This window comes from Rhinolophus sinicus, chromosome 16 (genome assembly GCF_057876585.1).
Source record: "Rhinolophus sinicus isolate RSI-liver-muscle chromosome 16, RSI-T2T, whole genome shotgun sequence".
Taxonomy (NCBI): domain Eukaryota; kingdom Metazoa; phylum Chordata; class Mammalia; order Chiroptera; family Rhinolophidae; genus Rhinolophus; species Rhinolophus sinicus.
Window position 1 is genome coordinate 120,173,008 of NC_142516.1, and position 26,236 is coordinate 120,199,243.

The 26,236-nt window shown below is 39.0% G+C and overlaps 1 protein-coding gene across 1 annotated transcript in view; it reads left to right on the forward strand.

Annotated features, from left to right (window-relative positions):
• The first annotated feature begins 10,729 nt into the window (after positions 1-10,729).
• Positions 10,730-26,236, forward strand: part of ASAH1 (N-acylsphingosine amidohydrolase 1) — a 31,082-nt gene continuing 15,575 nt past the window's right edge. The window contains exons 1-2 of the mRNA XM_019738009.3: positions 10,730-11,074; positions 22,627-22,673. Coding sequence (XP_019593568.3) covers positions 10,880-11,074; positions 22,627-22,673 — 242 coding nt within the window. The 5' untranslated portion in view covers positions 10,730-10,879. The remainder of the gene's footprint in view (positions 11,075-22,626; positions 22,674-26,236) is intronic.

A 26,236-nucleotide genomic window follows, 5' to 3' on the forward strand; every position in this document is an offset into this window, starting at 1 on the left:
AATTATCATGAAAATGTTACATATCAAAACATTAGGGAGGTAGCAAAAGTAGAAATTATAAATTTAATTAATTTCAAGATTTAAACTAAATGTATGGTCTTTATGCTTATAATAGAAAAGAAAAATTTTCCAAATTAATGAGCTAAGCCTCCAACTTACAAAGTGGGGGGAAAACTGAAATAAATTCAAAAGAAGTAGAAAGGAAGAAATAGTAGAAAATACTGAAATAAGAAACAAAAAAATTTTTACAGGATTAAACAAAGCCATAATTTAGTTCTTTGAAGAGACCCAAACAGTAGACAAATCTCTGCTTCCTACATCTTTACTAAAAAAAGAAAATCCCTGAAACTTTACTTTCGAGCCTGGAGAATAGAGGGAAAGCTTATCTCAGAGATACTCAGAGATAAAAGCCTGATCCCCAAGGTGTTTCACCGTAGGTCACCCCTCAGCCGTCCTCGACTAGTCCTTCTTCCAGAACTCACACTTCTTTAATGCCCATCACAAATTGGCCTTTGTGAGAAAGGCCTTTCTATAGAAAGGCTGGAGACTGAATACTATTTGTGTGTACGGAAAGAGCAAGAGAGAGAGAGAGAGAGAGAGAGAGAGAGAGAGAGAGAGAGAGAGAGAGAGAGAGAGAGAGAGAGAGATGAAAGAAGTATGGTTGAGGAAAGAGGAGAGAAGGGAGACAGCCTTGTAGAACCTCAGTTAGAACTTGGGTACATTTTGCCACAAAATACCCTTGTTATTTCGAGGGTAGGATCCTGAGTTCTATAAGTAATCAGTCAATTAATCATCGTATATGTGTTATACACCAGTGCATGTCAGGCATTGTGCTAGATATTGCAGATATAGTAATAAACAACATAGACATGGTCCCTGTCTTGATAAGAGTTTACAGATTATTAAGGAAGGCATACTTCAAACAAACAATAAATAATTTTAAGTGTGCAAAGAACTCACAAGGAAAAGTACAGGATAGCTGAGAAATGACTAATACGGTGACTAACCTTTGGAAAGATGTAGGTCAGGGAGGACATAAGCTGATGGGTAGGAGTTGTATGTGCGAAGGTATGCATAGGAGAGAATCTTCCACGCAAAGGAACCCGGTTAGCAGGAACACTGAGGCAGGACAGATCATGGTGTTTTGGAAGAATTTATTTGGCTGAAAGGGAATGACTGGGGGGTAGTAATGAGCAACAAAAGCTCAGAAGCAATTCAGCTTCCGAGCAGAGCCTTCTGAGCCATGTTGAGAATTCTGGACTTGACTCTAAGGTAATGGGAAATCACTGAGAGCTATTAAGCAAGGAAGTGAGAGTATTCAATTTTCATTTCTAAAAGACCATTCTGATTTCAGTTTACAGGACGTTTTGGAGAAGGGCGAGAGAGAAAACTATGAGTCCAGGTAGGAAGAAATTGAAGTGTTGGAAGCAAGAAATTATGATAGCCTGAACCTGGGCATTGGCAGCGAGAGTAGAGAGAGGATGACAGATTTCGGGATGGTTTAAAACATAATTAACTATCTTCATGATTGAGATTATATGTAAGAGCTAAGGAAAGAGAGAAATGAGAGCAACTCCTACATTTCCGGCTTGAGCATAAGAATTATTGAGAGGGAGGAAGAGCAGATCTGGAGCGAGAAGGTAAATCTGATGAGCTTAGTTTCTGGCTTGTCATGAAGTGCCTACGAAATACCATGTGGACATGTCAGATACACAATCTGGACATAGAGGCTACAGGAGGGAATGAGATCACCATGGAGACAGCATAGATTAACACAAGTACATAGGACAGAATCCTAGGATTTCCACAGTAATACAGTTTAGTACAGAAGGAGCTGGCAAAAGACTGAGGAAAGGAAGTCAAGGAAGGATTCAGAAAACCAGTAGAATGTAATGTAATGGATGTCATAAAAGGGGAGCTTTTTAAGGAAAAGGGAGTGGTCAGTTTTATCTAACACACTGAAAAACGCAGTGAAATCAAATTGTCTTTTGCATTGCAGAGCTCATCGGGTACCTCAGTGAGAGCATTTCTGGTTTGATAGCCAGGTTAGAAAGCATTGGTGGGTGACTGAGAGATAAGGAAATAGATATAACAAAGTGGGTTCCACACTTTTTAATTTAAAGGAACAGTAATAAATGCAAAAAAATTTTGTATTGTTTAGACAGGATTAGCAAGTTTTTGTTTTGCCAAGCAGACATATTTAAAAAAATTTTACCAACACCATAATTTTATAAAAAGCATTAAATTTCAAAAAAAAATGTTCGAAGTCTATAACATCAAAATAAAAGACAATCCTCAGAAAAAGACGACTGGTAACCTTAATCTGACATGTATATCTTGAACTTGCTAAATGGGTAGACATGAACAATATTAACTTATTTGTTTCTTATTTTGCCACAAATGCATAAACATCTCCTGGTAATCTGATACCAGTCCATGGATTTGTGTTTGGGAATTTCCAGTATACTGCTCTGTTGAGGACTTGGGTTACAGAGAGCGAAGTTAACAACAGGATCCAGGAGAGAATATTTTTTTCCTTAACGTAGAAGAGACATGAGTATGCTTAAATGCTAGGGTCAAGAAGCCAATAGAGAAGAAGAGGTTGAAGATGCAAGAGAGAGAAGGCATAATTTATAACATGGTATTGCTGAATAGGAAGTAGAGGTGAAAACCCAAAAGACAAGTGGATAGACTGGACTTAAATAGGAGGGACAAGCTCTCCAATGTAGCAGGAAAGAAGTACAAAGAATGGGCATAGGTATAGACCCATATGTAGATTTGGTTGCAGAGAACTGAAGTAGTTCTCTTCCGAAATTTATATTTTCTCCATGAAGAAGAAAAGGTAATCTGAAAATAATGGAAGAAATAGTAGATGATCAAAGTTTTGAGAAGAGGGGCGGACGGGTGGCTCAGTTGGTTAGAGAGCGAGCTCTGGGAAACGAGGCTGTTGGTTCGATCCTGACATGGGCCAGTGAGCTGCGCCCTCCGCAACTAGAATGAAGTCAGTGGGCTGCCGCTCAGCTCCGGGGTGGCCAGATGGCTCAGTTGGTTGGAGCGCGTCCTCTCAACCACACGGTTGCCGGTTCGACTCCCACAAGGGATGGTGGGCTGTGGCCCCTGCAACTAGCAACAGCAACTGGAACTGGAACTGAGCTGCACCCTCCACAACTAAGACTGAAAGGACAACAACTTGAAGTTGAACGGCACCCTCCACAACTAAGATTGAAAGGACAACAACTTGAAGCTGAACGGCACCCTCCACAACTAAGATTGAAAGGACAACAACTTGACTTGGAAAAAAGTACTGGAAGTACACACTGTACCCCAATAAAGTCCTGTTCCTTCCCCAATAAACTCTTAAAAGAAAAAAAGTTTTGAGAAGAGGGTTTAAAAGAGTTAAGGGAGAGATAAAGTGCATGAGAATCACAGATTTGCTACATAGTACTGAGAGCCCAGTAGACTTCTTTGTTTTGAATTTATCATGATATCTAATGTGTAGAGCAGAACTCAGCAGCCAAGGTACAGGTATGTAGAAGATATGCAGAGTTGTGTTCATCGAGGGTTGGGGTTTTACAGCGTGGGCAATGAAAGGACAAAAAGCAAGACGTCATATATTGGCAAATGTCTGTTTGAAATGATGGATCATGGAATCTAAGCTAGAGAGGGGCAGGAAAATAGGGACGCTGATGTATAGGAAGAAAGCAGATAGGACGATGAAAGCAGAAAGACCTATCAAGGAAGAGGTGTAGTTGAGTGAACAATCTAGAAACCGAGGAGGTCAGTCTAGACTCTAAATACAGCTGTTCATGTATAAGATAGGTGTCTTACATTGTAGTTCTTCCTTTTTGTAGAATACTTTAAATCAGAACTATATAACTCACAGAAGGTGCTGTGATCTGGCCTGGGAATTTAGTGCCCTGGTTATATGCCTTGGAATCAGAAACCTAAGTACAGTCACTTAACCTAGGCCTCAAATTTCTCAACCATAAGATGGGGATTATAACAGCACCTACTTTATATTCATATGAAAAAAAGCATATTGATTTCCAAACATCAGACTTAAAAACCTTTGGAAACAATCCATTTGCAATTTGGTAATACCTTATATTATTTTAAACACAATTTGGTATATGATGTTAATGCAGTTCCTTTTGTTATTTTACTTATTCAACAAATACCTATTTGTTAATGAGTACTATTATGTGCCAGACATTGTTTTAGGTGCTGAGAATAAGCAGTAAACAACAACAAAAAATCCCTGCTCTCATGGAGCTTACATTCTGGTCAGGAGACAGATGCTAAACAAATAAAGTAAATATGTATTAAACCAGATGATGCTAATGTTTAAAGTCAGGTCAAGTGGGAAAAGGAGGACAGGAGTACCTGTGGAGACGTAGACTTTATACGATGATGTAGGAAGGCCTGCCTAATAGGGGGCTATTTGAGCATTTTTGTAAGCCATATAGATATCTAGGAAAGAACATTCCAGGGAGAGGGAGCAGGAAATACAAAGTTCCTCAGATGGGACATTCTTGACTTGTTCGAAGTCCAGTGTGGAAGACCACTGTGGCTGAAGCACCATGAGAAAAGGTGAAGCTGGTAGGATATGAGATCAGAGAGTAGCAGGAAGCTAGCCAGATCATAAGTGGCCTTATAGGCTGTAGTAAGAACATTGTCTTCATTCTGAATAAGGTGGGAAGTCACTGGAGGATTTTCAGGAGAGGACTAACCTGATTTATGTGAAGCTTAGATGGGTGATGGGCAAAACAGGGATACCAATTACAAGGTTATTGCAACAATCCAGATGAGAGTAACTTAGAACAAGGCAGAGGTAGAAGTGGTGGGAAGTGATTGGATTCTGCAAACAATATATTTTGAAGGTAGAGCCGATAGGAATTATCGGTGTGCTGGGTGTGTGGTAAGCAAGAGAAGAGTCAAAGGTAACTAAGATCTGTGGCGTAAGCAAACTAGAAAATAGAACTGCCATTTACTGAGATAGGGACGACTGAGAAAGAGACAGTGTGGATTGGAACAGAAAGAAAAGAGTTCATTTTTAGTCATGCTAAATTTAAGATGCCTATTTGCTATCCAAAGTAGATGACGTTGAGAAGACAGCTAGACATGAGAGTCTGAGTTCAAGGGACAGGTCTGAGCTAGTGACATAACTTTAAGAGTCATCAATATAGAAAAGGTATTAAAGTCATGAGATTGGATAACATCATATAAGGGGTGAGCATAGGTAAAGGGAAAAAAAAGGACATCTGAAGACTAAGCCCTGGGACACACCTACAGAGAGAGGTCAGCTAACGAGGAAAAACCAACAGAGGCTATTCAAGAGGTGGCCAGTGACAAAGAGGAGAATCAAAAAAGGGTGGTATTCCAAAGCTAAATGAAGTAAGATGCGATGTGTAAGATACGATCATGGAATTGGGTATCAGAGGTAAAACAGAGGCCAAGAACATTGCAAGAGGTCGAGAAACGGGAATATTGGAAGGACTGTCTTTGTGGATATTTCAATCACCAAGAATGCTGACAGTACTCATGTCAGAAACAGTGATAATGAGCCAGGTGTGAAAAATCTTCAAAGTGTGAGGGGAAGCAGGAGCCACCAGAAGTCTACAGAGATCTACAGTGTGGTGGCACCAGCTTCCAAGTCAAGTCAAATAACTGTGACTGTGTTGGATGTTGGTCACATTAGGTTGGCTATTGAGTGCCGAGAGTCAACTACTTTTTAACCTAGAAAAATGGCAATTTCATATGGTTCAACCTAGTATGTGTGAATTGTGGTCAGCTTTAAAAGTTGATATATATCTATTAGTGCTATTTTCTTTCCCAGTTGTAAACTCCTTGAGAGCAGGAATTCGTATTTTATGGCATGTGTATCTTTCATAAACATCTAGTGATCGGCTTGGTACTTTTAGTTGGTCATTTAGTACTTTTCATACATACATTATTACTATAATTGCTATTGCTAACGTCTGTTGTCATTTCAGAATGATAATTCTTCTCCTTATCATTCCAAGTTGAGAAATAATTGAGAAATATATACAGTCATCAGATGGGTATCAATATCAGCTTGATTGCTGATTAAGATGGAACAGAGGAAACAGCTTGGACCTGAGGTCCAGATGTGGGTCCCAACTCTTTCTCCTCTGGGATGAATTCATACAGTCACTTGACAAATGCAAACTGCTTCCCAAGGGCACAGCCAGTTTCTACCATGAAGGGGAATAAACTGAGGGCAGGGTAAGGCTGGAGGGCAGCAGATGCAAATACTCACAGAAGGCACCATTCCTTGACTACCTTCTTTCCACATCTCCCAGAGTCAGCCTTTTGTGATGCTTTCTTCAGAATCTTTGCAGCCATCATGTTAACATAGCATTTAAAAAATTTATTGGAGAGGTGCCAATTTGGGAAGATGTGGTCAAAGGCGGCAACTACTTCCCCTGCCACTTTTGTCATCTAGGGCTTGCGGCAGTGAGCTTACTACTGTGGGCAGGCAGGTCTGAATGAGAGAGCCAGAGAGGCAAGGCCACACTTGTGCCGTAACCCTTCCGGCTATTTACTAATTAGGTAAGTCACTCCTCCCCTAAAGAGACATGAATTGAGGGGATTGGAGAGAAAGGTGGAAGTTTTCTACCCAAAATAGCTGATGGTAGATCCAGGTTTTGTGAGGCCTGCAGCTCATACAATTTGGATGGTCCTTTTTAAGGAAAAGAATTACAAGTATAAAATTAGGTAGAAAGCTTGGAAGAGGTACAAGCAAGGAAGGTCTTAAAACTTAAGTGTTATAGCTTTACAATAAATCCCACTCTGGTCTTGATAAGGTAGAAATACCTATTTTAGTGTGTACATCTGTTAAGATGCTCTCAGGTACAATAAATCAACTTGCAGGCAAACCAACATGACCTAGCGAAAATAGTAAAGAGTAGTGGCTCACGTTAATGAAGAGTTTGGTTTTTCGACAGAATCTGCGATCGGTTGATCTAGCAGCTTAACAATGTCCAAATGACCCAGTTTCTTTCCATCTCTCTCCTCTGTGCTGTCCACAGTATCTATTCATCCTTAGGTGCATCCCTTCAAGTTTACAGCATGCATGCCAGCAGTAATGGGGACTACTAGCTTACTCTTTCCTGCAAGAAAAGACAAGTGCCTCAAGCATACAGCAAAAGCCCTGAGCTTCGAACCATGGCATATTGGATTCAAGAGTCCAAATGACTAAGACTGAAGTTAAGCACTGGGGCAAGAGGGCTAGGGTAACCTTAAATGTCAGGCCAACCAGGGCCCACCTCCAGAGGTAAGACTAAGGATAAGGATATGGCTCATCCAAATCACATAATGGAGTGGAATTGAGGTTGGTGAAACACCCACAATATTAAACCAGAGGTTAGCATATAGCATAATTAGTTAGGTGTATTGAATGTTTTCAAGTATTCATTTGATTTACAGTTTCTCCTCCATCTTCATTATTCTCTACCATGAGACTGAAAGCCCCAAGAGGGCAGGGATTAGTTGTTGACTAGTTGCCCAGCACCTAGCGTAAGTGCTCAAAATTTATTCAGAGAATACATGAACTTACCACAAACTTATATGAGAAGCAACTGGTTGGAGCATTATATAGGTAACTATAATGGTTTATGCAAAGTGAAACAATGCAGAAATATGAAGTCAGAACAACAAAAAGATATAGAGATTATTGGATTTGAGCTCAGTTGACAAGTAATTTCCACGTCAGAACCATATGCCTTATCAAAGACAGTGGAAATGGGATAAATGGTTCTTCAAACTCTAATATGTCAGAGATTCAATTAAGACATCAAAAATGTTCCACAAAGAAACAGAAAGATAAGTTAAAAGGGAAAGATAATTAAAATAATTATTTTATTTCCACATAAGATGCGGAGATAATTGGATTAAATGTGAGCACTAAATTTGTAGGTGTGTAGTGTAATGCCTTGAGCTGAAGGTAATGATTTAACATATTTTTCTACAGAAGGGTAAAATATAAAGCACGTACTCTTAGTGTGATAAATCTACTGGAGAAAGAGAATCATGTAACAATTTTGTGTGACCTCTGATTTTCCATTTTTTACAACTTTTATTCTCCTAAAAAGATGGGCAAAAATCTATTTCTGAAACTCAGATTATATTTTAGAAATACTAAGGCTTTTTTAAAATTAAACAACTCATTGGCAAATACTCTTGTAAATGTTTGTTTTTAGAACTGAAATACCATCTCTGTATTTCTTGATCTTCTTGAACAAATTTTTGAATATCCGGTTTTATAAATCAAGTCATACCTGTTCTGGATAATGTGGTGTTATGTGTGGTAGATTTCATTTAGGGTGGGGTGATTTGATTGCAATGATTTTAAATCAAGTCTCCACCTCAGGAACCTAGGAATGTTAGGTAGATTAGAAAAGGTCCACAGCTTGCCAAGAACTTCAGCTATTCTGATAAACAATTTGATTACTAATGCTGACTCTTATAAACAGGTTATCCAAGTCTTATACTTGATGTTTGCTGTGGAGGTAGTATTTGAACCACCCTTCCCGCCAACACAGTCATTCGTTTGTACATTTAAATACCATTTTCCATTAACATGTCAGTTATGCCGCAAACCATGGCAAAATTTCCTATGGCCACATGTCTTACCTTGGCTTTCTGTACATTTCTAGTATTAAAAAATGGAGTAGTTTTTAAAAAAGGTATGTTTAAGAAAAAAATGCATATAATGGTATAATTTTAGGGTAGTATATTTAAACGTTTAATTTGCCTGAAAATAGAATCAACAGTATATAAAAGACCTTTGAAAGTTAAATGCAAAATTATAAGAAAATTGTGCCTAAGAATATTATGCCAATTGACACAAGTTTTCTGCATAAAGGATCTGAGTTTGCCACAACAACCTGGCTACCACTTAATACCCTTTCATAGAGGAAAAAATGTGTAGTAACATGTTTAAAGTGCCCTCAGTAGTATTTGAGGTAAATGACCTTCAAATCAAATAGCTATTTTATGTACTAAAAGATGGGAATCCTCTACTCTGACAGTTATTTTAAGGTCCAAGATAATTTGACCTATTTACACATTACATATTTGCCCTGAATGAACCCAGTTCTTTATAATGGCTCCAATGGCCAATATAATCTGCCCTCCCCATCTTACCTCTTCGATTTCATCTACTTCTTTTCTCCTCTTCCTTCTGCTCCACCCACATTGACTTCCTTGCTTTAGCCTAACATGCCAGGCATGTTCTCACAGTTAAGCCTTTGCACCAGCTGCTCCCTGTCTGGAAAACTCTTCCTTAGGCATCCACAAGATTACCTCCTTCACCTCCTTCAGACCTCTGCTCAAAGGTCACTTTCTCAACAGTGCCTATCCTATCCGTCATATTTAACATGGTGACTCTCCCACTCTTGATCTCCCTTACTCTGCTTTTTCTCTATAACATCTACTGCCTTCTAACATTATATGAATTTTATGAATGATGTTTGCTGTCCATTTCTCATCTAGACTGTAAATCTCCTGAGGGAAGAATGCTGTCTTTTTTTATCTCTGCTTATCCTCAGTGTCTGGAGAAATGCTTGACACATAGTAGGCCGACAGTAAATATATTTTGAAATAATGAATATTTCTATGATCTGCTTGCTTACTGTTTAAGTAGGAACCACTTTAATCATATGACATGTTTCAAAAGTCAAACTTCCTCCTCCTCAAAAAGGAATGCTGTCATCTACCAAAAAAAAAGTTTAGAAAAGAAACCCCTAAACATCAAATTCTCATTTCCTAATCTCCAAGATTATTTTTCTAAGCAATCAATATAAATGAGTAAAATTGCAATTTCACACACACACACACACACACACACACGCACACACACACACGAAAAAATAAATATATTAAATGTTGGTGCCAGTATTCACGGTTTTACAAAAACATTTGGAATGTCAAAGAGACTCAATCAGACAATGGAACCCAGAGAGTATGATTTCCTGCTGGACTTTAAAGTAACTCATCCTTCCAGCGAGAGCTTCCATAGAAGGCACGAATGCCAAGCAAATACATCTGTAAATGTACTTGTTTTGCAGCTGAAGCTACCCTTCTCCCAGGTTTTGCTCAACTCTGATAACCTAAAGCCCTTCAGTAGGTGAAAACACAGTGAGGAAGGGTGGCAGTTCTGCCTGGTCATTCCACCTGTGTCTAAGCGCAAGTAACCGAAGCCTCAATTCTGTGATTTGTCAGCTCTGCAGTGAAAGCCTAAATGGGTAATTCACGGCCTGGGGTAGTCGTGGGGGTTAGGTTATCCCCCCTCTTGGCCCCTGACACTAATAACCTCACCCACTTCTGGCCTGCTCTCCTCGGAGGACTAAGATGGGTAGGGGTCGCGTTTTGGGCCCGCGTTGTGAGACTCTTAAGTCGGGTCCGTTTCGTGGGCATTCGGCACCGAGTGGCTTGAGCGCAGACCGTCCTGGGCGGTCTGGTGACGCTGCACAGAAGGCACTAGGCCCGGAGAGGAGCGGGATCTCCCGCCTTCGTGTCAGCGGCGGCCGGAACGTGAGGAGGCCCCCACCTTCAGGACTCCGGGGGCTGCGCAGGGTTGTGCAAAGTTCGGCAGGGCAAGACCGGGGAGAGAAGTTCCTCCACGGCATCCGCGGGGGCGGGACTTTGGCTCGGCCCAACCATTGCCGGCGGGGAGGGGGGTATCTGTCCAACAGCACGGTCCTAACGCGAGCGCTGACTCCCATCCTGCAGGTTCCTCCTGCAGACCTCGCCTCCATCCGGGAAGGCTCCTTGTTCCCTTTCCGCGACACAGAAAAGCCCTGCCCTCACCTTCTCGCCCCGTCTCCTCCACGCTCTGCTCACATCCCCACCTCGCATGGTGCGGTCCTGGTCGCCGGTCACGCGGTGGCGGGGGGCGCGGTCTGCTCTGAGCTCAGGAGGCTCCTCTCGTGGTCCCTGCAAGTGTCTTGTTGCGGCGTTGGCGGCTGGTACGATGCTGGGCCGGAGTCTCTTAAACTTCGTCCTCCTGACCGTGGCGGTCTCCTGTGCCACTGCGCAGCACGTGCCGCCGGTGGGTGAGCTCGATCCGAGGGCGCTGAGAGGGGCGCGCCGGGGACGGGGGGAGGGAGGGCACAGGTGCAGGCATGGCGGGCGGGGGTCGGCGTGGAGTGGGGAACACCTGCTCCGGGTCTGTGGTTACCTGCGCAGGAGTGTGGGTGAACCCCACCCCGGACTGACTCAGTACATCAGTAACAAGAAAACCTTTTAGGAAATCCTAATCTCTGCATAATCGTGGTTGTGATTTACACCCCCAAATTTAGGGGATCACTCTTGTTCTACCAGTTCCAGCCTCGTGCATCCGGAACTGTTGAGAGAAAAAGGTCCACTCGACTGGTGTACATAACTCCAGCGACTGCTTGATGACTTTGGCATTCTCTGCCTGGTGTCGAGGTGCTGAGGTTGTTGCAGCTAAGGATCCGAGGGCCCTGGGAAACGCTGAGGCGTCCCCAGGCAAAGCAGTGGGAGCAGCCCAGACAGGCCCCATGTGGTTGCTGTGGCCTTCACCCCGAGTCATGTGAACGCCTGTCCCATGGCTCTTTCCCCATGTGAACGCGTGTCCTGTGGCTCTTTCCCCACAAGGAAGTCCCAGAAACACAGACTTGATAACTGCAAGAGGTAGTGAGGGACCAGCCTGACTCCTTATTTTACAGAAGAGGGAGTAGACTGAGAAGATGTCTAGCCAGCGGTCACACTTTTGTTTACTGAAGCATTTCTAAACTCAAGCCTCTTGACGCCCAGTCTGGTGCTCTTTCATAATTCTCTTATTTACAAGTAACAAGACTGCATTTGTCTTTGCCAACTGATCGGGAAAAGAGGAACTTGTCCGTTTCTGATCTCAGACTTGATCAGAATGATCTTGAATAGCTTAAGCAGAATGTTGACAACTCTGGGAGCAAGGTGTGCTTTCTCCTATTCTTTTATTTGTCTAAGGAGAACTGCTTTAAGAATAAAATGGTGGGTTAGTATGCATTACAAGTTGATATAATACAAAATAGTTTGCACAGTTGATTTTAATAACAAAACTGCACAGTATGTACATGTAGACAAGGATTGGAAGAGTATAAGGACAAATAAAATTAGTTTGCTTTACTGTGGGTAGGGAATACTTTTTGATACAAATCAATGCCCTTCAGCCAAATCCACCAGGAAACACACTTGTAATTGAACAATTATTGCTCTGCGTGAGGGAGAATGCACACTATGGCCAACTGTGGGGTCTCTTGATAAAGGGCATTAGGAAAAACCCATGTCATGATTAGGATTTTGGTTGTGCGATTTGGAGGTAGGTCTAAGGAATCGAGGGTTTGCTCTAGGTTGAATGCTTTTAGAAAATGGCACAATTCTTTAAAAAAAAAAAAAAATTGGAAAAAAAAAGGCACAATTCTATGATTGGGGAAAGAAGAAACAGTCATTCATTTATCAAATGAAGGGGATGTTTGATATTTTGTGGTTTGCACAGTACCCCTGTTTTGTCTGTGTTTAGACAGAATCATGAGTGGCCTTGCCCTGTCTAATTTTATCTGAGTAAGCTTAACTGAGGTAGGTATTCTGTGAGATTGGTTATATCCAACAGGAGAGCAGAAATGGCCTGGCTGTGAATGTTAGACCAACTTGTGATAATATTGAGGTCTAGTTGAAAACCTCAGAGAAGTTTCAGATGTCAGGGGATACATTTTCTTTTTTCTCACTGCTTTACTTTTTTCAAGCAAAAGTATTTTAAAGGATGTTTTTAGAACAAGAAGAATTAACAGTCTCCATGAATTTAATAGTTCTTATCTAGATCAGTGGTTGTCAAAATGTAGTCCAGCTACTGGTGGTGTCAGTTTGGGAAATTGCTTTCACAAGTCTTTAATGAAATGAGAAAAATGAGGGCATAAAATTAAAATTATTAAGTTAGAATGTTAGCTTTTATTTTGATTTTATGGCCTTCCAATTTTTGTTGTTAAAGTGTTCTTTCTTTTATCTGTGTGGGTTTTTGTGTTGCTTTAACATTTCCACTTGGGAGAATAAAAATTTGGACTCCCCGGTGCTGGGCCCCTCTTACTTTTTTTACTGATCTGGAAAATTCTGGGAGCCATTGGCTGAAAGGATTGTTGATTCCTCACAGAAATTTAGTGATCTCAGTCTCTGACAAGAATAAGCAGTTTTTCACTTTGAATCATTTAATATGATAAATTGTTTGTAACCACACAATAACAAAAGATATTTCAAAACGACTTCCAATAAATGAATAATGAGGCCTGGCTTTAAATTATAAACAAAAGTCATTTGATATGGAATGTATGTGGGTTTTGTTTTATTTTGTTTTTGAGGCTTTTCAGAATATGGCATATTTTAAGGTCTTCCTGAGTCATTCTTTAATATTGATTCTATTAAAAAACCTATTAAGAGATGGTGGTTATGAGAGTGGTGCAAGAAAAGTTTGGAGGACACCTGGAGATGGTGTCATCCAGGGCTCTGTAGACCTTGTTAAGGATTTTGAAGTCTGTCCTGAAAACACTGGGAAGCCATTGGATGGTTTTAAACAAGATGTGACAAGATAAATTTTTCACTTTGAAAAGATCACTTTGGATTGGAAGGGAGCAAGCATGGATGTAAGGACAGTAGTCGGGGGATGAAACCAGGGTGACTCCCAGGACAGTGATGCCAGTGGAGAAGGAGAGTAGTGGATGGTTCTAGAGAAAACTAGGTAGAATGAGCAGAGCGAAGGATTGCATGAGGATGAGAGATAGGCACCTTTCTGAAGTGCTCAGCTGGGCGAATGGTGGCATCACTACCAGGGACTATGTGGAGGGAAGAGTTTGGGGGTGGAAGATTGAAGAGCATTTTCATTCTGGTTATGTTGAATTTCAGGTGGCACCGAGATATCCAGCATGCCTTTGGGACTGGAGCTGAGAAGAAAGATATTTGGAGTCTTAGGCATATTATTTGAAGCCATTGCAGCAGGTGAACATTGATCAGATAGAGGATATAGGAAGAGAACAAAACAAGAGGCCGAGGCAAAGGCCAAGGGACCCACACATGAATGTGTCAGTTGGGTAGAGAAGAACTGACAAAGCTGCAGCCAGAATGGGAGAGTGAGTGCTGCGGAAGCTCAGAGAGAGTAGGACAGGTTACCTATGTTGAATGCCATTGAGATGTCAAGTGTCAGTTGTGCTTGGCAGCTGGAGGGCCTTCGTCACCTTGGCCAGAGCAGTGTTGGGGGCAGATAATAGATTGCAGTAGGCTGAGGAGTGATCAGAAGGAAAGGAATCAGAGCGGGAGAGATGACTGTTCTCAGTAATAAATCTGAGCAGATTTCTAAAATGTGAAAATGAAACGTAATGGCTCAGTAATTAATTGCTGAATTGACCTTATGTTTATATATCATCTTCTCATATGAGTAGTAGCATTGCTAATATTTGCTACTAAATCAGCTTTTAGTAATGATTTCCACAAAGTTTCCAAAAATCACATAAACCCCATCTGGCCTGCCCACTTTTATTATAGTGCATCTGCTTTTCGCTAGTTCTCCAAAGGAAGGAACGCACAAGTATAATCTGTTCACTAAGTCAACACATTTTGCATGCCTACTGTGTGTGAGACTCCGTTCCAGATGCTGGGAATGGGTCGATGAACAGTGTAGAAAGGTCCCTGCCCTCATGGAAGGTTTATTCACATTCCTTTTACCTAAATATTCCTAGTTTAATAGGGTGCCACCCCATCAAAGGTCAGCAAACAAATGAAAAACTTTGCATGCTGAATTGAATTTGTTATATTTACAAGAAACATGCCCTTTCTTAGTATTCAGTAGGTGTGTATCTACTCTGTTTTACATAGAGAACATTTTAAGAAAAATATTATTTCTAAAATAGTTGTTGAATTAAAGGATTGAATTAAAATTGTTAGAATTGTTTAGCTTCTTTTCTGATGGTATAAACACTAGTGTGTGCTATGTAATTTCTTTAAATGATCTCTCATTGCTTTTTTCTTAGTGTGTGAATATGACAAACACAGGATTTTCTGAACTTCTCGTAGTCTCTTCATTGAGGTTCTTACTAATTCTGCAGGCCTCATATTTAAGGAGCTGTGTGAGTTATGTCATTTCTTTTAGGTGTGTAGCATTCACATCATGAATGAAAGAATTTTCACTTTATATATTACTTTACTAAATATAGTATGTCCAGTAGCTCTATAATTACTTTTTCTTAATGAGTGGGGAAGACATAAAGACTGATTAACTTCAAAGAGGTTCAAGTTCCTATCAAATAACCAGAATAACTAGAGAATTCACTGACCCAGAAACTGTTTACAAAATGTTTTACAGAGATTTTTCACCACTTCCTCTGGCCATAGGAAGCAAAAATGAGAGAGACCATGTGAGAAAGAGTAATTGAGATCCTAAGTTGGTTCTGTTTATTCCCGCGGCGGAGTAGCACAGTATACCAAGCACACTACATAATATTCCTATCCTGTCATCTATTTATAATCTTTACCTCTTATCTATTTAAATGTTTACTTATCTTGATAAGGTTATCTATTATTAAATTAAAACCAGGTGCAGTTAAATTTGGAGACAGTAAGAAATTTTAAATAACAAATGAGCTTATTGTAATTATTTCAAGTCTATACATAGATTTTCATGCTGTTTTTCCTTATAGGAGTCTCCCTTTTAGATGAGGACGTAGCTGTCTCCACTCTAGCCCCAAATCTAACCTGTTTAAAATGACTTCTTTACCTTTCGCTCTTACAGCCAGGTATCAGTAGATATCATGTCTATATAATTCATGTTTATATATTGCTGCCGGTGTTATCATAGTAAAATGTCTTGTGGACCTTAGACTCCTACATGTGTGACAGCTAGGTTGCGTTCTTACCTCTGGGGCATGTTGCATTCTCTCCTAAGACATGACAGAGCACTTTCAACTTTCCTCACAGTTGTCTTGTAAAAAATAAATGGATTCTAGTAATCATCAAAAGCCCTGAAGGAAGTACAGATTCCTGTTAGGAATTCAACTGAGTCAGTAGTTTTATTGTTATCTCTGTGGGAAGCTGAGAGAGAGCAGGGAAAGCTGGAACTGGAGCTCTAGAAACTGGGTCTGTCATCCGCTGTGTAACCCTCTAATCACTAATGGAGCTGGGCTTTGCATCCATAACATGACCCTAAAGTTCCTGATAACTTGTGTCAAATGAAGTGAAAAAGGGTCTGGAGGCTTGAGCTAGAAATAAATGATAAAGATTTATTTTAAAATCTTAGGGTTTGTAAACCGTAAACTCTAGGCAATACCCAGTGTTCCAAAGAAGAAAGAAAAACTGAAAGTTCTTATAGTAAAAAGTACATTCTTGAGAAGAATCAGCCTGTATTCTTAGCCTCTGGATTGGTCTGAGATGGTGATCTTCTAGATGACTGGTGATCTGAATACATATACATTCTTTCCTTAGCCATTCAGGGGGGTAATCAGAGGGGTTTTCTGGAGGTTTGATGTATATCCAAGCATTGACACAACTGGAAAATTCAAGAATTTAAGTCCCCAGGCTGGTTAAAACAAGAACAGAATTGTTTCTTCATGCCTGAACCTACTTGATTGTAGTAACTCATTAGTTTGACAATAGTGACGCCATTTTATTTCTTCACTCTATTCCTCACTTGAAATTTGGAAAAAGGGCATTTGGATTTTTGTGTATCAAATCCAAAACAAACCAAAAGTTCTGATATTTAGAAGAATCTTACGGTGAATAAGTTAGAATGAAGTAAAAGTTGAATTTCTAAAGTTAATAATGGCTCTTATTAAATTATGGGTTTGGAAAATCAGTAGTTGTAAATTAAGACTTTCTTAGGTACACTTCTTTTTGGTGTCCATTTCCAACTTTACTAAACAAGGACTAGTTAATTTAGAGTATGTTGCCTCCATTGCAGTTATATGTTGTTACTTACAAATAATTTTAGATAATGGCAGTTAAAAACACATTTAAAAAATGTCAGAAAATCACTGTCTGAAAGTCTTCCACATAATGTAAATGAAGTCATGTTACTTTAAATTTTAATATTTTAAAATTTGTAGCAAAGTGTAATAGTTAAAGAAAATGAAATAATATAGACTGGCTTGTGATGAAAACCAACATTCTCCTGCTTCATTCCTTCTACTCCATCCTCCTTCTCTAGAAACAAACATTTTTCACTGTTTGTACTCGGGTGATATTTAACCAGAATCTAACTCTAGTTGTTGGCAGCTCAGTCTGGTTTGATTAATGGTTGCCCATGTCATATTGGGTGCTGAAAGTTTTTATTATACTGTCACCCCCTGGGTATCTTTATTAATGTTGCTACTCATAATGTGTTTGTGCTGAATTTTTCTGAATCAACTTTAGGCATTGGTGGATAAAAAATGTGCTTGCTTTCAACAATCTTCTCTATATCTTTCTTTTTTTCTTTTTTTAACAATTTTATTGAAATATAATTCATATACAATTCACCCACTAAAATTACATATTTAATGGCTTCAGAATATTTATAGAGTTACACCACCATCACTACAATAAATTTGAGAACATTTTCATCACCACCCAAAAAGCCCTTATCCTGAAACCTACCCCTCAGCCCTAGGTAACCACTAATATTCTTTCTGTCTGTATAGATTTGCCTATACTGGACATTTTAGATAAAGGGGATTATACAGTCAGTCCCTGGTCCTTTGTGACTGGCTTCTTTCACTTAGCATGATGTTTTCAAGGTTCATCCACATTGTAGTATGTTTTAGTACTTCATTCCTTTTTATGACTAATATTCCATTGTATAGCTACATCACAATTTATTCATCCATTCATCAGTTAATGGAAATTTTGGTTGTTTCCAATTTTGGCTGTTGTGAGTAATGCTGTTACGAATTTTTGTGCACAATTTTTTGTGTGCAAATATGTTTTCATATCTCTTAGGCTTATACCTAGGGATGGAATTGCTGGGTCTCATGATAACTATATTTAACTGTTTGAGGAACTGCCAGACTGTTTTCCAAAGCAGCTGTGCTATTTCACATTCCCGCTAGCAGCGTATGAGGATTGCAATTTCTCTACATTCAGGCCAGCACTTGTTTTATTATTGTTATTGCCATCCTGGTGGGCGTGAAGTGGTATCTCATTGTGGTTTTGATTTGCATTTCTCTCCTGGCAAATGATGTTTCTAGTTGCTGCTTTTCATGTACTTATTAGCTTAACATCTTTGGAGAAATGTCTCTCCAGATCCTTTGCCTATTTTTTAATTGAGTTGTACGATTTTTATATATTCTAAATACAAGTCTCATCAAATATATGATATGTAATTGGCATAAATGTGAGGGTTCATTTCTGGACCCTCATTTGTATTTCATTGATTTATGTCTACCCTTATGCTTATACTGCTCTGTCTTAATTATTGTAGCTTTGATAGTAAGTTTTAAAATCAGGAAGTGTTAGTCTTCCAAATCTGCTATTCTTTTTCAAGATTGTTTTGGCTGTTCTGGGTCCCTTGAATTTACATATGAATTTTAGGGTCATTTGTCTATTTCTGCAAGAGAACCAGCTAGTATTTTGTTAGGTATTGCATCGAATTTGTAGTTCAGTTTAGAGAGTACTGCCATCTTAACAGTATTAAGTCTTCCGATGTATGAATGTTTATGTCTTTCCATTTATTTAGGTCTTTAATTTTTTTCTTCAGTGTTTTGTAGTTTTCAGTGTACAAGTGTTGCACATCTTCAGTTAAATTTATTCATGCATATTTTATTCTTTTGATGCTATTATAAGTGAAATTGTTTTCTTAATTTCATTTTCAGTTTGCTTATTGCGACTGTATAGAAATATAATTGATTTTTGTACATTGATCTTGTATCCTTCAACCTTGCTGAACTCATTTATTCGTTTTTAAAAGTTTTTAGTGGATTCCTTAGGATTTTCTATATGAGATTATGTCATCTGAAAATGAGAGAGACAGTTTTACTTCTTTTCCAATTTGGATGCTTTTTGTTTAATTTTCCTGACTAATTGCCCTGGCTAGATACTTCAGCACAATATTGAAGCAGTGAAAGTAGACATCCTTGATCCCTCTACCTTTCTCTCCATTTTCTTCTTCCATTCTATATATTTTACTATTGCTTAGTAAACATTAATAACATAATTATAACTATAATCAAGTTGCTCATGTTTCGTCTGTATGTCTCCTTTTAAAAGATAAAAACAGTAAACAGTGTTTAAAGAAGTAGATTTGTAAATAGGGGTCATTGCTCAGTGTACTATGATTACATTTCCTTTTCTATAAGTCTAAAGCCAAAACTAATGGCACTGAATGAATATTCAAATATATTCTCTATCAAATACTCATATTCGTACCACATTTTAGTTTGCTTTATATTTATATCATGCGTTTTCTATACAGATTTTTTTCCCTTGGAGTTTCTAATTGCTTTCTTTTCTTTTTATCTCAATAGAAGAAACCAAACCTATGCCACCATCACTATATCTTGTATATTTTTCAGCTTCTGACTTATTTTCTCAACATTTTTGACATCTATTCTTCTTGAAACCTACTGAATTCCTGTTCTAGTTGAGACTGTTCTCTAGTTGGGACCATACTTTTCTAATGACTACAGTTTACCCCATAGTTTCTGATTTTTTTTTCTTTTGTTCTTACATTCTGTGCTCTGGCTCACAGTAGCAGTTATTTTGGAAAGTAAGAATAATACATGAGGATGAAAAGAGAATTAAATGAGGGGCCAATAAACAGAAAATCGCCCCCATCCTGACCTCTGCATACAGAACTGTGTATGGCATTATTGCTGGGCAAAAAACTAAACACACAGTCTCTCTCCTTCTCCTCTCTTTCTCTCTCTCTCTGGGTTTTCCTCTGAAAGGGTTTCATTACCTCAAAGGGTTTTCTTCTGAAGAAACTGAATAAATAGTCTAGCAAGACCAAAGGCCGCTTGTATGGGTGTTGGTACTCTAGAGCAGTGGTTAGGAAACTGCAGCCAGCAGGCCAGATCCAGTCTGCACCTGTTTTTGTCAGTCCTGTGAGCTAAAATGGTTTTCACATTTCTAAAAAGTTAGGGGGGTGGGGGGGATCAAAAGAAGATTAATATTTTGTGCCATGTAAAAAGTATATGAAATTCACACGTCAGTGCCCATAAAGAGATTTGTGTTGGAACACAGCCACACTTGTCCGTTTGCTTATTGTTTGTGGCTGTTTTAGGACCACCATCTTTGAGTTGTTTCAAGAGAGCCTGTATACGGTGCACTCACGGCTTTTCACTGCTGCTCGGGCACTTCAGATAACTCAGCAACATTTTAAGTGCCACATGTATCAATATACTGTGTTACTTTACTCTTTAAAAAAAATTACTGGTGCAAACCTATCATATCAAAATGTGAAAATGTTCTCATGAGGCAAAGTGAAGTATGGATTATCTTGTTATGATTTAGATGGCAAAGCATTGTTTATTATGCAGTGACACTAGAATTGTGGTAAAAGAAGACAATAAATGTGACATTACAAGATGCCCATCATCGATCCCCATCACAATATTCCCAAACCATAGGAAAAAAGTGATCAGAAAAAGAAGAAAATGTAAAGCGGAGTGTCTCATCACAGCAGAGTTTATCTACAAATTTTAAAAAAGTAAAATGAGGCTGCAACCAAAGTAAGTCTCCAAGGAGCTCATTGGTTAGCAAAGGGGGGAAAGCCACTTTCCAGTGATGACTTAAAATTGAATTTGATTGCAGCAGCAGAAGAAATGTGTCCTGAGAACATTTGTCTACACTATTAGCCTGTAGATGAGAACAGTTGCCCAGGACATTGGCGCCAATATTAAGATCAACTAAAGAACAAGGCAAACGATTCCCAGCTGTTTTTCTTGGCTTTTGAAGTTACTGATCAGTTATTGATACTTATTAGAGCATCAACACCAAGTTTAAGAGTAAAGAATTAGTCTCTATGAATAATCTGTATGAAGCAACTACAGGCAAGGATGTTTTCAAAGAATTTGAGAATTCAGTCATTTAGTAAGACCTAAAGTAGACTCTGCTATGATGTGCAACTGACAGTTGTTACACATATAGAGATATATATGTGGAGCAAAAAAAAGGCTTAGTTGGACAAATGTACAGAACTTGGGAAAATGCACGATGTTTAAAGCTTATCATTATTATAGTATCGATTGCAGGTATTTTATGGAAAATACTTGAGTCTGTCATGTGTTATCGAACTAGTAATGTCAACAGTGAACTTCTTTTGCTCTCATAGACTTAACCATCATCATTGCTGTGAATTTTTGTAAGCAATAGATGCTGAATCCCCTCCCACACAGCAGTTAGATAGGTTAGCAGCACTAAAGGTTTACTGTGATTTTTGAGCCCAGGGCTGAGACTGAAATTTTTCTAAACAAGAAGAACCACCCTCAACCACTATTATTGAACATTGAGTGGCTTTGGAAATTAGCTTTTGCTAAGTTGATACTGAATTGTCAAATTAATATTTAATATGTAATACTTTATATTGTAATGATTTACACAGTATATAATTTAAATTCTAATGATTGACAATTTGATACTTGATACTATTACTTAATAAAACCAACCTAAAATTACAAGGCAAAACAACACTTATGTGAGAAATTTATACTGTAGAAAGTTATTTTGACAATTAGTGTTTGTGTCACATGTAATGTCAAGCTACTTTATACACTTCCCATGCTATTAAAAGTTAAAACAAGATGTAAGAGCTCCATTGTCACACAAATTTGCTGTCTGGTTCATCCATTGCCTCAGCAGTGGCCTCAATGTTGGGGGCCATCCTTACCTCAAGGAGCACAGAGTTTGGTAGTGCAGAGAGACACAAACAAATAATTATAATGCAATGTCATAAATATGGTAATGGAGATGTGTACAAATGCTGTGGGTGTATAGAGGAGGAGATGACTATTTTCATATGGTAAGTAGATGAAGACGTCACAAAAAAAGGCAGCATTTGAACTGGATCTTAGAAATTAAAGCCTAGAGTTCACCATGTAGAGAATGGGCATTCTAGGCAGTGGGAACAGCACATGCGTAGGCATGCAAGGATGAGAGATCATAGGATATGTTTGTGTGTGGTTATACATAATAGGGGGAGTGGCAGGGATGGTAAATTATGGCCAGATTATGAAGAGCAATGGATAGTGTGCCCTGAAAATCTGGTTTGGGATACACATCTCTATTGCAATAGAGTTAGCTCATAAATTCAAGGGACGTCACATCCTATCAAGTAATTTAATGACAAATCAACCTTTTTAACACAAACATTTTCCATCTGCTTTCCTACATGTCCTCTTCACTCAATATATTTGCAGTAGAGAAGCCTAATTACAACACCAGGAACTAGTGCAAATTGAATTGAGATTGAAAATGCACTTAAGTTTGAGATTTTAGAAATTTTTGTGGGAGGAGAAAACTTTTAAGAGGTATTGAAATGGTCTAAAAGGGCAAATCATTACTTGATTTTGTCGTCACAAACTTTAACTGTTTCTGAAAATTGCCTATTCAGTTTGTTATTTTCTGAAATGTTACGTTTTCTTTGTTTTTTAGTGGACGGAGGACTGCAGAAAATCAACCTACCCTCCTTCTGGACCAACGTGAGTAACCATCAAATGATCAAAACTCAGTTTAACCTTTGGGGAGATTTTTTCCTATGTAATGATCTCATAAAAATAACGATAGTGAGTAAAAACTTGTCATGCCCTGTATCCTAAGAAAGACAAAAATTTTTCTCCCTCAGGTTTGTGTATTATGCATTTGACTAAGACCCTGGACAAATATGAAAGTACCCCATGTTTAAAATGTCCATTTCTAGCCTGTCAAAATAGAAAAGAAAAGAAGATTTCTATTCTCCACTAAATTCTTCTACCAGTAAGCACTGTACTCATCCTGACAAATGCAGAGCTGACCTGTGTTTTTCTGTGGTGGCTGAGTATCAACTACCAGATTAGGTTGAAATAAAAAAGTCCAGGGTCTTATATGTGAAACATTCAAGAAATAAACCCTGGCATGATAATCAAAGCTATCGGGAAAAGCAGGATTGGAAAACATAAGAGAAGGGCCAATATCATGTTTTAGTGTATTTAGCATTTAATATTTTTAGTCTAGGTGTATGTATATGACCTTTTCAGATCCTTTGTGGCTACATAGCTCTGTGAGAAAGACTTAAGAATAGCCCACCAGCCCAGAGGGTACCAGGATGTAGAAAGAAGGAAAAGGTATAAGGAAGGGTAATCTTTTTGGCCCTGCTCTTCCCTCCCGCTGATAGTAGCCTGTTGGGGGTAAGGGAAGGCAGAATGCAAGTCTAACCAGTGATATCAAGATGACATTTGGTTTTTGTAGTGCTCCAATTACATATTTTGTACTGCACTTGCCTAAATTATGTGTCCTGGACAGCCTCTGTTCCAGATACAGTAAAACTAGAATAAATTGAATTCTTTTGATTTACTTACCTTTCTAAAGAAAGAGGCAAATATTTGGCAGGAAGTAATTTTGAAGAAATCGATGTCTGTGTTATTCTAAAGCCCGCGCACTTTCCAGCCTTCTCTCTAATGGCTTGCTCTCTCGAGGTCCTTTCTGTCACCACTGGCACCATATTAGTCTCTAGTGCCTTGTTGATTGTGTGAATCTCTTGGCTGGTCTCACTGCCCCAATTCATGGAATATTTAATGAGTACCTTCCACGTTTAGTCTTTTTTCCTTCTCTCTTTTATGTGCATTTTATGTGTCTATGAATTGATTGCCCAGCAAATCTTCCCTACTTTGTTTTAACTGGTTCCAAATTGCCGAATGTGTGTGTGTACATACAAGTGTATATACACACACATATACAAATAAACACATTTTTCTGATACATCTACATTATATAAGTATTTTTCATATAATGGTATGTAAAAAATGGTATTTCTGCTGGACTCCTTCCTACCTCGCTAGTCGGTTCCCAACCCAGAACTCCTCAACTCCGTTCTGATCCTTCTCTTCTCTGAACTACACATGGATCTCGAGATGTGGAAGAAAAGTGTGGTGTTCATATACCTTTGATTGACAACCAATCCTCCTGTACCTTTCAGGTCATCCTTTTTAATCAAGTGTGTAGATTCTGGAGGTTTGCCTGGGCAACCATGAGGCAGGAAAGAAACACCTGTTTATCCAGCTTGACCAGTCACTTCAGTGATGGAGGTCAAGGGACTGGCACCAGAGCACCCCTGAACCCATCTGTATCCCATTAGCATTTCTTTTCTACTGCTCACTGGTGCTCAGCATCTGCTCTGTTATTTGTATAGGTGTGTGTGTCACTTGGATTAGTTTCTAAACCCCCTGGGGAGCCAAGTGGGTCCAGTCAGTGCTTAATGTTGATTATGAGCTGGGCACGCAGATGCTAAGTCTCAAAAACAATGTCATGTTAAGTGTTTATTGTAAAGTAGGAAAATATTCTATAGAAATTACTATTCATTGAATACCAGTCCTGCTAAGTAGTGTTTGCATATTTCACTCAGTAATCCTCACTGCCCTCATAAGGTAGATACTGTGTATTTGTCTAGGAAATTGAGGTGCAGATGTTCAATACTGAGATATTTTATAAAAATGTTTAATGTGAAGTATGGGATCATGGCTGAGTGTTAGTTATTAAGATAATTTTGTTAATCAGATTAACAGTTCTTTCAAAGAATTCTGATTAGTGGAGGCTTTATTATAGAGAGGTTTCTTGGGTCTCCCCATCCTTACTTAATTTAATCCTCTGCTCTAATGAGTTCATTTCCTTTCCATTTCTTTTTTGGTGTTCTTGAGCCTACTGAGGCTGTGCACTGAAAAAGAATCAGGAATTTAGGGCAGATCTAGGGCCCTGGTTTGGGTTGTATTGATTGTTATGAGGGGAGGAGCGGCTTATTGGAGTTCAGGTAGAGCACAGGTCATATGACAGAGCCACCTATGTGCACAGCTTCAAGAGGCCACTCATTTATCATTGCTGTTAGACACAAATGCAAATGCACACTGGCGGGGAGGGGAGGCGGTCAGTAGCACCTGCTACTGAAAATCATTACTGAATCGTGGGACAGAATTTTACATGTTAAATTATGACCGGTCAGAAACTGAATTTGTCTTTATGTAAAGTTTTTTCTAGGAGTTAAGTACTGTAGTATTTAATATAGATATCAGCTACTAGGGAACTGGCATTTTGAAAATGCTTTGAGAAGGAAAAAAACATTCATTGTGATTTTGTTTAAATGTATATTTCCAAAATTAAGTGTGTTTTCCTTTTCAGTCTGAATCATAACACAAGTGGCTGCTGGTTAACAGTTTCATAAAACTTTATACATACACCCAGGACCCAAGCTCAGTGGCATTATTTAGAGAATCAAATAATTATTCATGACAATAGATATATAAATAGGACCACAACTCATGACTTTTAGGAACTAACCTGTCTCTGCTGTAGATGTAAGTCTGGATAATATTTTAATTTAACAGCCTGGTAACGTCGTCCCATACATCAGAGTACATACACCTTATGCTTCTCTGGAGCACAGCAGTAATGGAGCAAATGCTGCCTATTTTCAGGAATAGTTTTAAGCTGTTAAGTCACTGAATGGCACACCCTTAGAGGCTATTTTAGTTTAGCAACAAGTGCCGGAAGATAATGTTTCCATAGTGACAGAAATGTTGTAAAGTTCATCTACCAGAAATAAGGCCCAGGTCCGCTGATAAGAGAAGGGCGTGGGTGTTGCTGTCTCCTCCTAGCAGAAATGGCTGCATGTAAGTTGATGAGTAGGGAGTTAGGAAATGGGTATGATCAAACAGTGCTTTGGCTTGGACATACTACAGAAGAATGAGAAGAGAGGAAGTATAGTAGGAACGGTAAGATGGCTGAGTGACTAGTGAAGGTTCTTGAAACCAGCCATGGGAAGCTAATACATGCTGTCATTTGGGTTCTTAAAGGTGACCTTACTGAAGCCAACACTAGAGACAATGATTTGGCAATAGTGTTGGACTAAGAGGGAATTCTGACTGGGAAACCAATTAAAGAAGTCCCCAAGCTTAGAGAATAGGAGGGGGAAAAAAAGGCAGGTATTTCCTAGTGGTGATATTCAGGTTATACTTGAGAGCCAAAACTTATTCTTTCTCATATCACCAGTTCACACTAACCTCGCAGAATGTATAAT